The sequence below is a fragment of the Tympanuchus pallidicinctus genome, unplaced genomic scaffold, assembly GCF_026119805.1.
Source record: "Tympanuchus pallidicinctus isolate F22 unplaced genomic scaffold, pur_lepc_1.0 scaffold6, whole genome shotgun sequence".
Taxonomy (NCBI): Eukaryota; Metazoa; Chordata; class Aves; order Galliformes; family Phasianidae; genus Tympanuchus; species Tympanuchus pallidicinctus.
The window spans coordinates 10469512-10482166 of NW_026294780.1; the positions used below are offsets into that span (position 1 = coordinate 10469512).

Consider the following 12655-nt stretch of genomic DNA (forward strand, 5'->3'; position numbering starts at 1 on the left):
TTTTGATTAAGCTAAGGATATAAACAGAGAGAAAATCTCCTCTTACAGTATGTTCCTTGCGTACCTTGGGGCTGTTAATGCAGCAAAGGGAGTCACAAGTTCCAGATCCAGGTGTGGCCCTGAGAAGGGATACAGCTCCACATCGGTGTGCTGGAAATGAGTGAAGACCTTGTACTACAGGAGGCAACTCAGTGCTATAATGGTGTATTATTAAGTAAGAGATTGACTTTGTGCTAGCCGTTGTGCTCACGCCTGTATGATGGCTAATGAATGATTGCAGCAGATAGTTTTGTTTTCCCCTGAGGTCACTGTGCCAGATACCTAGGACGTGTTGTTCAGGGTTTTTGTCATCATTTGCTTGCACAAATTGTTATGGTGTTCACATGAAAGAATTCACATGTGTCCCAACAGCAAGGTGGGTGCGCACACCATGGGAGTCAAAGCTGTTGTCTCAGGAGATAAATTTGTTGGAGACACTGAGAGCTTGGCTCTCTGGTTATGCTGTTTGCTTGCAGATATGTGCTGCCCAGCCTACTTTGGTAGCCACAGTGGAGAAGATAATGTGGCAGAGGATTAATGAGGGGGTAGATCCTCAGCAGAGACTTGAAGAGTCTGCAGTACTGCAGCTTTTCTCCTGTGCTTATCCAAACAAGCTACACTACAGCTAAGTTGAAGCATCTGGCCCATGCCTCAGTCACAGCTTATTGCAAAATACACAGAGCTGTATTTTTCTACCCTTCTACTGCGTGGACAGCAGCATCTTGTGGTGTGTTGTTTGCATCTCCCAGGGTGACAGGAAAATGACAGACAAGAGGCATTTGCACTAAGCCAGATGCTCTTGTTCCGCAAATTATCTTCTCTCAACTGGGAGTGAAGAAGCACTATTGTTCACCAAGGTGTATCAAAGCTTTCCAAGTCTGGAGTTAGGAGAAGAATAGTAAACCCTTTAGTTAATGTTGAGTATTTTGATTGTATCTTCTGTGTCATAAAAAACTTGCCTGCAGATTTCAAGACTCTTTCCCTCAATCTTCTTCCCATTTCCTCTGGGAAAGAATGCATGGGTTCTTCTTTGCCCTGATTACATGCACAGTGTGTGCCTCTGCTTTCAAGCTCCAGCAAGGGAAAAGCACAGGTAAGGGCATGGGTTTGGTTGTTTTATTTTCTGTCTCCTTTTCCTTCTCTTTAGTATGCCTGGCCAACAGTAATGACTAAATGTCTCTAATTCATATAGAAAACTGCCCAGATCACACCATGTTTTTCCAATACTACTATGAACTGCATGGAGAGCCTGTGGTTCTGAAATGCCCTTCCCCCAGATACAAACATGTGGATTTTTCTGCATTGACACATAATATCACATGGTACAAAAATGATTCAAAAACCAGGATATTAGGAAGAGATGAAGATCCAAGAATCTGGGCAAAAGGAGACGCGCTCTGGTTTTTGCCAGCAAGACAAGAAGATTCAGGAGTGTATATCTGTACCAGAAGGTAGGTGTTTAAAAGGAACTTCAATTCACTAACAAGGTTGCTGTGCCTAAAATAGATTAATTTGAATCTAGCTGTCCTCAGAGCTTATTTGTGTAAGATCATTTCCTTACTGGCTTTATTAGGGAAAAAATATGGAAAGTTAGAAATGTTAAAAGTTGTGTCTCCTATACATATATATATAAACTGAAATCTCAATGCATACTGACAAGGATTGTCATTCTGTAATCTCACAAGGAAGAAGTGTACATGAAAGTTCGCTTTAGCTTATTTTTCGGTCAGTCAGGGCTGCAGTGAGCAGAGGTGTGCTGCAAACAGGGTACCCTGCAGATTGCAACTCCTACATCACAGCTTTAGAGAAGCAGACAGTATTGTTTGCATTTGAGATTGCCTTATAAAGAATACACCAAGGCAGCATTCTGTGATTCTTTCTTCTTCCCTGTTCCTTTTTCCTGAACTTTACTTTTCTTCTACTTCACATTTTTAATCAGAATTGGATTGCCTTGGCATTGCTGGAAGATCTCACATGAGACTCAATGTGCGTTTATGGGGCTGGGATCAGACTTGTGATACTACAGTGGTTTGCAATGTGAGCCAAGGCTCTTTCCAGGTCATTGTTTTCTGTGTGTTTACAGTCTGACAGCCTGCTCTATAGTTTTGAAAGAGGAAGGGGATCTGGTCTTGTGGTGGGGTGAGGAAGGCAGAAACCACCAGTGCCACTGAGGCTTGAAAGTCATATGATATAGGGTCCTTGTCCCTGCCAGCTCCTCCTTCCTGCCACCTCCCAGGGCACGCCTGCCAGTGAGCACCTCACTCCACATTATGCAGTATCCATATGCATCCACGGATTCCAAATGTAGCAAAATGTTGTGAAACCCATTTGAGAAAGATATGCAGAGGCTAAGTACATAGCTTCACCACTAACATTGTTACAGAGTTGATAGAATAGAAACAAACCCCATGTTCATCTCATATCATAGAAGTAAAACATTTTTTCAGCATGCTATGAAATGAGGGTAGAGGAAGAGGAAGAGTATGCAGCTCAAGCACCTGTATCCCCCAAGTGACATGCATTTTGATCCTTCCTGGGGCTGGAAACAATTGCCTCTTGGGACCAGGAGAAAGAAATAAATACTGTAAAACTTCAAAAAACCTTCTTCCCTGTGTAAAATAATATGTCCTCAAGGAAAAAGCTGCTGGCTGCACAGTAGTGACTGCAGATGTATTTTAATACACGCTTTAAACTTTTTATTTCTCCCTTACATTGCAATTAGTGTTCACAGTCAAGACCACTGCCAAAGAAAGAAGTGGAGAGTTTGTGACATATCTGCTAGTATTTAGGTGGACGTGTTGTAAAATCAAAAATCATGACTTAGTCTAGGGTGGCACAGCAAGCTTAGTTTACACAAGAGGGGAAAAGAAGAGATTTGAAGGAGAACTGAAGAGCCACTTGAGCTCTCCTCACCAGCGTTGTATGCTCATGTCTACTTGCTGTCTTCAGGAACTCCTCCTATTGTGCTGAGGTGTCCATCCACCTCACAGTCGTGCAGAAGGCAGCTGCTCGGGACATCGCCTATCCCCAGGTCCTCTTCACTTTCACCTCTGGAAAGCTCGTTTGCCCCAACCTGTGGGAGTTTACAGCAAACAGGACAAACACAGAGCTCCAATGGTACAAGGTAGAATTTTCAATTTCTCTTTATGCAAAATCTAAAATGCTGTCTCATTTGTAGACGAACATCTATCTTCACTTTATGTTTGTCCGGAGCATTGTGTTGTTAAATCATGAGCAATCTGATGTTGCAGCATAATATATTGGGATTTATGGGACGGGTGTATGTATTTTAGGAAAGGTTCACTGGGGTGGGCTCAGTGTGGTCTGAAGTGCTCCATAGGGAGTGTTTTAAAGTCCAGCTCACCTAACCTGATTCCCTGCCCATGGCAGGGGTTGGGGCTGGGTGGGCTTTGAGGTCCCTTCCAATCCAAATCATTCTGTGATTCCATGATGATTAAATGTATTTGTCTTAGAAGAGTGCCTCTGAATATTGCTCTTATGAGGCCACGTACGGAAAACAATATTGTGAAAACCTTTATGATTACCGTAATTTATTTATCTTAGAAGAATGTCTTACGTGATTGCTCAGAAGAGGACTCAGGAAATAACCTACTGTATTTTTCCATTTTAAAATGTGTGTTACTGGAAAGATATGTTAAAGTAGCAGTTCTTCATACTTCATATAATGACTCAGAACCTTTTGGTGAGGAAAACATGTTCATAGAACTTGAATTATGGTGGGAAAGTGAAGCTGCACAGATTCAACAGTGATCAGCACACTTTTTGTAACAGAGAGACAAAGATAAATAATTTTGTCTGGAGGTTACACAGGGTTTACCCACACCTACCTGAGCTGTAACATAAGTTGTCCTTTCTTCAGGATGCTCTGCTTCTGGAAGATGACAGTGAAAAATTTGTATTTCTGAAGGAGTCGTCTTCTCTGTTCTTCACTTCTGTATTACCAACAGACTCTGGCTACTACACCTGCAAAATGGCTTTTCCATATGAAGGTGACACATATGAAATCACCAGAACAATCAAACTGCAGACTCTTGGTAAATACTGACCACTGAGAACACTTAAGAAAGCTTTTGCAACAGATGGTTTGCTGGTGAAATCAGGGAGAGGATCTCAGATTCAGTATTGCCAAGTAGGGTAGAAGGCATACTGGCTTTTGATGCTGAAGCCGGGGGGTTTCCAGCAGCATGGCTGACATAGCTCTTTGGCTAACCTCGGCTCTTTGGCTAACCTCAGAGCTTGCCCTGGCATTCAGCAGCACATTTGCAGGAGGCAGAACTGGCTGTCGCAATGGCAACTGCCTGCGGTCTTAAAACCGAGTAATTAATCTCTCAGGGGGCTGGAGGTCGATAAGAACGACTTCAGAGGGCTTAGGAAATAAAACACTGAGTATTCTCTCCAGGGCTGGGGGAAAACTGCTGTTCCTCAAGGCGGCTTGAGCCGCTGGCCCGGCTGCTGCTGCTGGGCGCCCGGCGGGCACCAGGGGGCGGCCGGAGGCTGTGGCACCCTTGGGCTCGGCGTTACTCCGATCCCCTCGCCATCCCTGCCTTCCTCATCCATCACGCGGGGTCACGATGCCGGGTTGGGCCCGTCTATCCCCGCTGACAGAGTCTCTGGGTGGGTAATGACTCTCCTTGCCGCGGGGTTTAGAAACAAGCTGCTGTGTGAGAAGTGCAAGATGCTGGGCCGAGCAGCACCTTACAACGCCTGTTATTTCTGTCGTGGTAGCAGTGACTCTGTTCTCTGTTTGTGCAGAACAAGAAAAGAGAATTACCCCCATAATTGTGTATCCAACTCAGAAGACAACATCAGCTGCTCTTGGTAAGGATCAGTATTATTTTGAAAGTGTCTAATTGGAAGAAAATTAGAGCAGGTTCCCTGATTTGTACCCTAATTCATTGGTCTCAATTATATTAACTGAATGTTGGTGCTGTGGTAGTTTTTTCATTGTAGTTTTTCCTTCTTACTGTCTGCAATAAGAAACTATTTTCATAACATCATGGAATCAGCAAGGAAAAGACTGCTAAGATCATCTAGTCCAATCATCAGCACATCACCACCATGCTCACTAAACATGTCTCCTTGTACAAACCAAAGCAAAATAGCTGTAGATTTTAGCAACAAAGCATGAAAGGTGTATTTGTGTGCTTGGATCAGCTGCTCAGAATTCCTGCTTTGTCAAGAACATGCGTTTTTCAGTATTCCCCCAGTCAGCCCCAGGTTGACAGGTGGCTTTGAGTGAACCACCCAGTTCTTTTGAGAGGAGACATTTTTCATTGCTTCTTAATGTTTGAACCAGAGAGTTATCTATCACTAGCTAGAACGTTTCTTGCAAAAATCTCAATTTTTCTTCAAAGATGATGCTGTAACAATGCATTTCAGTATTGCTTTCCCTCATTTTAGAGAATGTCATGTATATCTGACACTAAGGTCTCCTAACTTGGGTATTATACACACAGCTATGTTCCATGAGCCTTAGTTTTCACTGCCACTTTTCTTTCTGCAAGTGTAACATTGTCTTTCTTTTTTTGCCTGTCTGCCCCATGGAGTGTACTGTATTCTCTTCAGCATTACTGTATGATTATTGAGCCAAGTGTTTTCCATATGAAATAAATATCCACCAGTGTGAGGGCTCCTTATCCTTAGCTCAGAGTTGCAATAATTACAGCAACATTTCTGAATTTTTGCATGGTCACGTTGTCCCCGAGGGTCTCATCTAGTACTGAATGTCCTCGTCTGCATCACTGTGGGTTAGAGCAATTGCTTTGGAGCAGCCTTACCCTTTGAACTGCAAAACAGCAGAAGGAGCATAGGAACATAGCTTTGTCTCCTAAGAAATATGTATTGTACAAGGATTGATAACTGCTGGAATGGAAAAGTAATTTGCTAAGTAGTGGAAAGGACTGCCAAACTGAATTGTCTCGATGCCAAGGAGTAGAGGAGCAAATGCAAGCTGGGGCTTAACATCAGTTTTCAATGTAGTAGTGCTTGACATGTGTGGGAACTCAGTCTCCCATGAGATGCTCTGTTCACCAGGAGAAAGAGTAGATCTCAACATATATCTGAATGTTTTTTTAATCTTCCTCTGCCAACAGGCTCCAAGATGACTCTCCCATGTAAAGTATTTGCTGGACCAAACAGCAACATCTATACTGATGTGGAATGGTTAGCGAATGATACCACGATTGATGTGGTTTACAAGCAAAACAGAGTTATGGAGGGGGAACGACAGTAAGTTGGGTGAAAGTTCTTGTGATTGTGGTGCAACAGGGGCTTTCAGCTGGATGCCAGGTAATGAAATGGGATATGGAGAGCCCAGAAGTGAAGGAGAGAGCTGAGAAAAATAAGCAAATGAAAACATAAAACCAACAAAACAAATAAGTGCAGATCAGCCCAAGCAGGTCTTTATACTGTAAATGAGCCAACAAAGAGCCTTACGTTGAAGTGCAGTTTTGTGGGTAGCTGAGCTGATGTATGAGTTGACTGCAGTGATAAGCAAGGGTCCTTGATCCTTCCCAGTGCCTGTCTTATCTCTCTTCTTGCCCTGTGCCAAGGAAACATCAACATCCTTGCCTCTGCACCAGCCCTGGCATTCGTGTGATACTTCATGAACCTCTGAATACACTGAGATAGCAGAAAACTAACTGTGTTTTCTAGTTTGCATTTTTTATTGTTATTCTAATTATTGTTAATTTATTTATTGTTATTTTTCCCCTTAGGATTGTTCCTTTATTGTTAGTTAATAGTTAAACTGACTCTCAAAGATGTGCAGAGAGTGCTGGTGCTGGCACCAGGGCAGCACCAAGTAGGATGCTGGTGGGAGGGAAAACATCCTCTTGCCATGGTACATTGTCTCTCCCTATCTTGAGCCATTATCTGAGTTGCCTCATAGCTGCATACCTCAAGACTTTTGACATTTTGCCTATGCTGTTAACAATTAAACTGGTTGCTCACCAGATATGGTCTATCCAAACCACTCCTGGCTAGGGATTAGAACTTACCATGATGCAAGAGGCATTGGCAACAGGATCTGGGGATATGGCATCCCTATTTTGAGGGACAAAAGTGTTTAATATTTGAGGATGTGGGCTGTTTTCAGCCTCAGGGCTGCATAACAACCTGGCCACGTGGAGTTTATTGCACAGTTACAACCAGATGTAACATCGACAGCTGGGGATCTGAGCCTTTATGTGCTTTGTTATTCCTTACAGCTTGACTGAGTATATTAATTTATAATGTTATTTACGTGAATAAATGAGAAAGCCTTGAACTCATGGTGAGTTGCCTTAAAATACACAGTGGAACAGCAGGAGCGTCTACAGGATTTAGAATAGAACAGCACATATGCTTTCCTACTTAGACCTTTATTGCTGTTGCCACTGCTGCTGTTGCTTTTGCTGCTGCTACTATTATACATTACTACGTAACAGCATGAGAAGGGAGGCTATACCAGATCGGGATCACAAAGAACCCATGGTATGAAGCTGCCTCAGTTCTTCTGGGTTCCTCCAGAGGCACTGAGTCAAAACAGGTCAAATTTAACTGGAAAAAAACAAAAACAAACAAACAAACAAAAACAAACAACATTTTCCACAGAAGTCTGTGTCAAAGCACCCACAGCCAAGTTGCTTCCTGTGGTACTGACCCAGGATGTGTGCACAGGCAAATCCATTGTCATGGCGCATAGCAAAGCCATGAACAAATCGTTACAGAGCAGCTGGATAAATTCTCCATCAGCGACTAAAAGACATCCAGAGATAATATTCTAGAATTATTCTGCACCTAGAAAACCACTTTTCAGTAGTTGCACTGATGGAGAAATCAGGCTAGAAACTTTCTAGACAGTTGCTTGTACTGAAATCTTGGTTTTGGGTGGATGATAAGCAGGTATGGTGGCTCAGTTTGCTGAGAGAGGGGCTGCAGGTTTGTGTTTTACATATGCCCTCTCCCAGAATCAGTCTCATAAATTGAATAGGTAATCAGAGAGTCAGAGAGAAGGAACAAGATCCTTCCATGATGCTGCGTGGGGAGCTCAGTTATACACAGTTCTGCTTGCATTTCTTCCCTGCTTTCATTTTTGCAGGACAAATCTAGACCTTTTTTTCCTGGAAGAATCAGTGAGTGCAGCATGGGTACTGAATGGAAAGGAGGAAACTCAGTGAGTTGGTAGAACTAGTCTGGGTGACACAGTGTCCTGTAAGGCAGAGGAGCTAGTTCAGAAATGAGTAAATATCCAATGCAGCTTCTTGCAACTTGCTGTTAGAATGAGCCCACCATAGAGAGCTGATAAAACGAACTCACATTTAATTTTCCTTTTTCTTCCAGAGAAATCACAGAAAATGGTGAGAACTTCATTGAAGTTCCACTGATTTTTAAATCTGTGGAAGAAGTGGATTTTTACACAGATTTTAAGTGTCTGGCCCAGAACAGATATGGATCCCAAGTACTGCCAACACGGGTCAAGCAGGAAGGTAACTAATTTAACTACTTATCTTGGAGAGAAACAGGCTGCAATTGTTATACTTATTCTAAATCTAAATTACGATTGAAGTATTTTATGCTTTCAGACCTTAGTATTAGTGTGATAATTGCTTGGGAGATATTGATTGCCTCTTTCACACGTAGACTCAAAATGCTCAATGTTTTAGAATAGTCTGTTCACAAAGAACACTTTCTGTAGGTCACTTGCTGACGTTTTCCACAGGCATAAAAATCTGTGCTGGTATATCTGTTCGCTGGATAAGGTTCAAATATAGATACATTCTGTGAAATGATGGCTCCATTGAGATTACTGGCACACTCTCACTGGATGCAACAGGGACAGATCTTACCCAGTTCCTCAACAAGTAGGAAAAAAAAAAAAAAGGACAATAGCAAAATAAAGATCAAAGAGTTCCATTTCCTCAAACTGCTGCCAAAATAACAAGAAATATAAATAATGGTGGCTGTTGTTATTTTGGTTCTTAGTGATGGAAAGAGAAGCCCTAAACTCAGTGCAATTCATGTTGTGACTGTTGGCTAAGAACCAGCTGTAAAAACAGTATGAAGCAATGCTAATTGTTTCCTTGCATAACACTGATGAATCACCAAAGCTTGCTCACACCGTGTTAGAAAGATACATGAACAATTACAGTCTTCATTATGAGTTGTATCTCATAACCCACGCCAGCATCTTACGATGAGGGACTTGTATTCACATATCTATACAATGTGCTGCCCAGGTCTTCCATGAGCTACACAAGTATTGCTACAGAGGAGGCAACCCATGAACCAGTATGGGCCTGCATAATACAGAACTGAGAAAATTAGGTGTATTTTGGGAAGAAGCTCACAGTCCTGTCTTGATCATTAATAATTTTTCAAGTGCTCTTGAAAGAACAGAGAAAACTGTTCACAGAGGTTGAGTGAACTAGCTATTATGTATTCTCTTTCCATGCGGTGCCTTTATTTCCTGCTTGAAGTGTCGCTGCTTTCACCAAATTAAGATTGAAAATATACAACCACCCCGAGCAGGGAAGAGCCATGTGTACACAAAAGGACTGAACTGTAAATTCTCATCTTCCATTGTTTTCCAATGCTTTCCTCCCACCCCAATAAACATATGTCCCAGAGCATCAACAGACCTCTTCCTTTCAGAAGCAGTTAGCCCTGCTGAAAGGTTAATTTGCAGACATCCTTTTTAATTTGGCTTCTCCTCATCCTCCTTGAGCATAGAGAACCATGTTTTCTGATAATACGTCATTTCTTTACTTTTCCAGCTGTCGGCTTGCCCTGGTACGTTGCAACAATTCCAGTCGCATTGGCCTGTGTCCTCCTGGCGGGAATATGCATACATAAGTGCTGGAAGCAGAGAGCTGATAAAGGATATACAATAGCAAAGGTTTAAGATCTGCTTTATTCTCACTGCCAACAGTGAAAAGTTCATCCTAGCTATCTTTCATGTGAGACACAGAGATATATTTTGGACCAGGCATACTTATTTTCCAGATGGATGTATTATCAGCTTTTTTTCTTCTTCTCCATGTCTTCCATGATTTGATTAAGTTAGAAATATGTTTGGGGGAACCTGTTTCTATTGTTTTGTGGCTAGGCTGTGACTTACTGCATTTTGAAATGCAGTGTCCCATGTACATGCCCTTGTTGTGAGACAGGTAAGGAAAGTTAGATTATTTTCTCCTTTGTATTTCCAATAGTTTTATCCTTTGGGGAAGGGGGAGGGTTGGGGGGGGGGGGGGGGAAAGGTGTAGAGAAAGCTGAGAACCTTAAAAAAATATATATATATTTATATATATATGCAAAAACACAGTTCAGTTCAGTTCAGTTTCAGTTTTGGGTACCTCCAAATAGAAAGGGAAAGGTGCTGAAGCAGGTCCAAAGAAGGGCAACAGGGCTTGTGAAGAGTTTGGAGAATATGCCCTACGAGGGGAGATTGAAGAAACTGGGGCTGTTTAAACTGGGAAAAGGAGGCTGAGGGGAGACCTTATTGCTCTCTTCCAATACCTGAAAGGTGCTTACAGTGAGAGCTGGGTTGGTCTCTTCTTACTGGTGATAGGTGACAGTATGAAGGGAAATGGCCTCAAGTTGCACCAGGCTAAGTTTAGGTTGGATATCAGGAAACACTGCTGTACAGAAAGGGTTGTGAAGCACTGGAATTGGCTCCCCAGGGAGGTGGTTGAGTCACCATCCCTGGATGTGTTTAAAAACTGTTTAGATGTGGTGCTCAGGGACATGATTTAGTGGAGGGTTGTTAGAGTCAGGGTTGTATGGTGAGGTTGTGGTTGGACTCCATGATCTTTAAGGTCTTTTCCAACCTGAGCGATTCTATGATTCTGTGATTCTATGAAGCAATAAGAAGGCTATCATCTCCAAAAGGGCTATTCTGCACCAGCGTAAAAATGTAGTTTCCTTCTGCACTTAAACTCACTTTATTTTTGTTTTAAAAAGCCAATCTTTCTTTTTTCCAGACCCTAATACAATTGTCATCTCAACTGTAAATCTATGAACTTTTTCAGAATTTTTTTTTTTTTCTTTTACCATTCAGATTGTTCTTCACATTAATTGGTTGTCTCAGAATATCCCTCTCCCAGAGATAACTACCTCAATGTAATGGAATAACAATAGTGTACACTGGAGAATTCAGCTCTCTTGCATCTGCCAACATCTCATATCCAGAGATTCACAGGCAGCTGTAACGTTGTTATCTTTGCCAAGAAAAGAATTTGGATAATGTTTTAGTGTTTAGAAAGTCATTTGACTGATACAAATAAAGTTTTATTCCTGGAAGTGATTGGACAAATTATCAGTAATAATGGACATTCTTGTCCTTTGGTCTTGAATTTCTGTTGCTGGCCTGCTCCTCCTCTCTGATATGAATGTCTTTATTGATATGAAAAGCCTTTAATAGATTCCTGTAAAAAAATGTGCACCATGTGCAGTTTTGGGAACCACGCATCCTTTACAGTGAAGTATGCAGTCATGATGCAAAATGCTGCCCATTTGGCTTTGTCTTGCTGGATTCAAGTCTTGTTAAAAACCAGAAGGGAGCAATAAATAATCAGTAACCATGCTGCAGTTTGAGAATCAAAATGAGTAGAAGAACCTGGTTGTTCTGTCTTCCAAGCAATACAGAACAGTGGATAAGTAGTTCCATCATATGTATTATCTTCATCTGCATAGGAGGGGAAGAGATCCAGCTTAAAGATTTAGATCATTACGGATCCATAAGTGACGCCTCTCATGGACACCAAAGAAAAAGATTTATTTTGGTAGTTCACCCCAGACACTTTTCAAACTCAAAGAAAAAATAATCAGGAAAATGCTGGCTCCAAATAAACAAATTTGTAAAGTGAGAATTTTGGAACTGCATGGAACCAAACTACAGAGATGAACTACTCCCATTTGTCTGGGAGAGGCCATAATCAAAGTGCTTTCCACCACCACTTAAAGTTGGCTCTGAATTTACACCCTAAAAATATTTGAAGCATTTCAAAGGAAGGATGTGGCTTGAATTAAGAAATCCTTAGTTCTATTAGCAGGAATTGTCACAGCTTATGAGATTCAAGTCATAATTTCTCTTCAAATATTCTAATTGTTTTCTGTGAAGATACAGGAGTTGGATTTCTGACAGTTTGAGTCAATGGCAACCAGACAAGACCACAGGAATTATTGTTTCCAAGTGCAGGATATTAAAGACGATGAGAAAGAATACATATATTTTATGGGCGGATGTGAAAAAGGTGGCTGAGTGTGCTGGAAAATGTTAGTTTTCTTGCATATCTATTCTTTGAAGGAAGAAAAATTCTGAACATTGCTGGAAGGAACGTGAGAAAAGAGAAGGTTTTAGGTACATCAGCAATCTCTTTTTCAGCAATTTCTGTTCTCTAACTAGAGAATTAGGTTTTTCAATAAATGTAACCTTTCAAAATGTAATTTGCTCTTCATGTATGCTCTGTGAGTCGCATGATGACACATCTGGCTGCAGGAGAGGAGTTGGATTTCACTCAGTAGTGGAAAAGAAGTGGAACTTGTTACATGGAGTGCTGGTGCCAGAGAAAGTTGATATCTCAGACTGTCCTCCAAACTGGAGAAGGAAATATGA

General features: G+C 41.6%; 1 protein-coding gene across 1 annotated transcript; it reads left to right on the forward strand.

Annotated features, from left to right (window-relative positions):
- Nucleotides 1-1007: 1007 nt before the first annotated feature.
- On the forward strand, nt 1008-10257 carry LOC128071809 (interleukin-1 receptor type 2-like). The gene is made up of 8 exons (XM_052664908.1): nt 1008-1132; nt 1232-1490; nt 2989-3163; nt 3920-4094; nt 4813-4878; nt 6153-6288; nt 8383-8528; nt 9816-10257. Exons 1-8 carry the CDS (start codon nt 1054-1056, stop codon nt 9941-9943), a joined length of 1164 nt encoding a protein of 387 aa, XP_052520868.1. The 5' UTR covers nt 1008-1053; the 3' UTR covers nt 9944-10257.
- Nucleotides 10258-12655: the final 2398 nt, after the last annotated feature.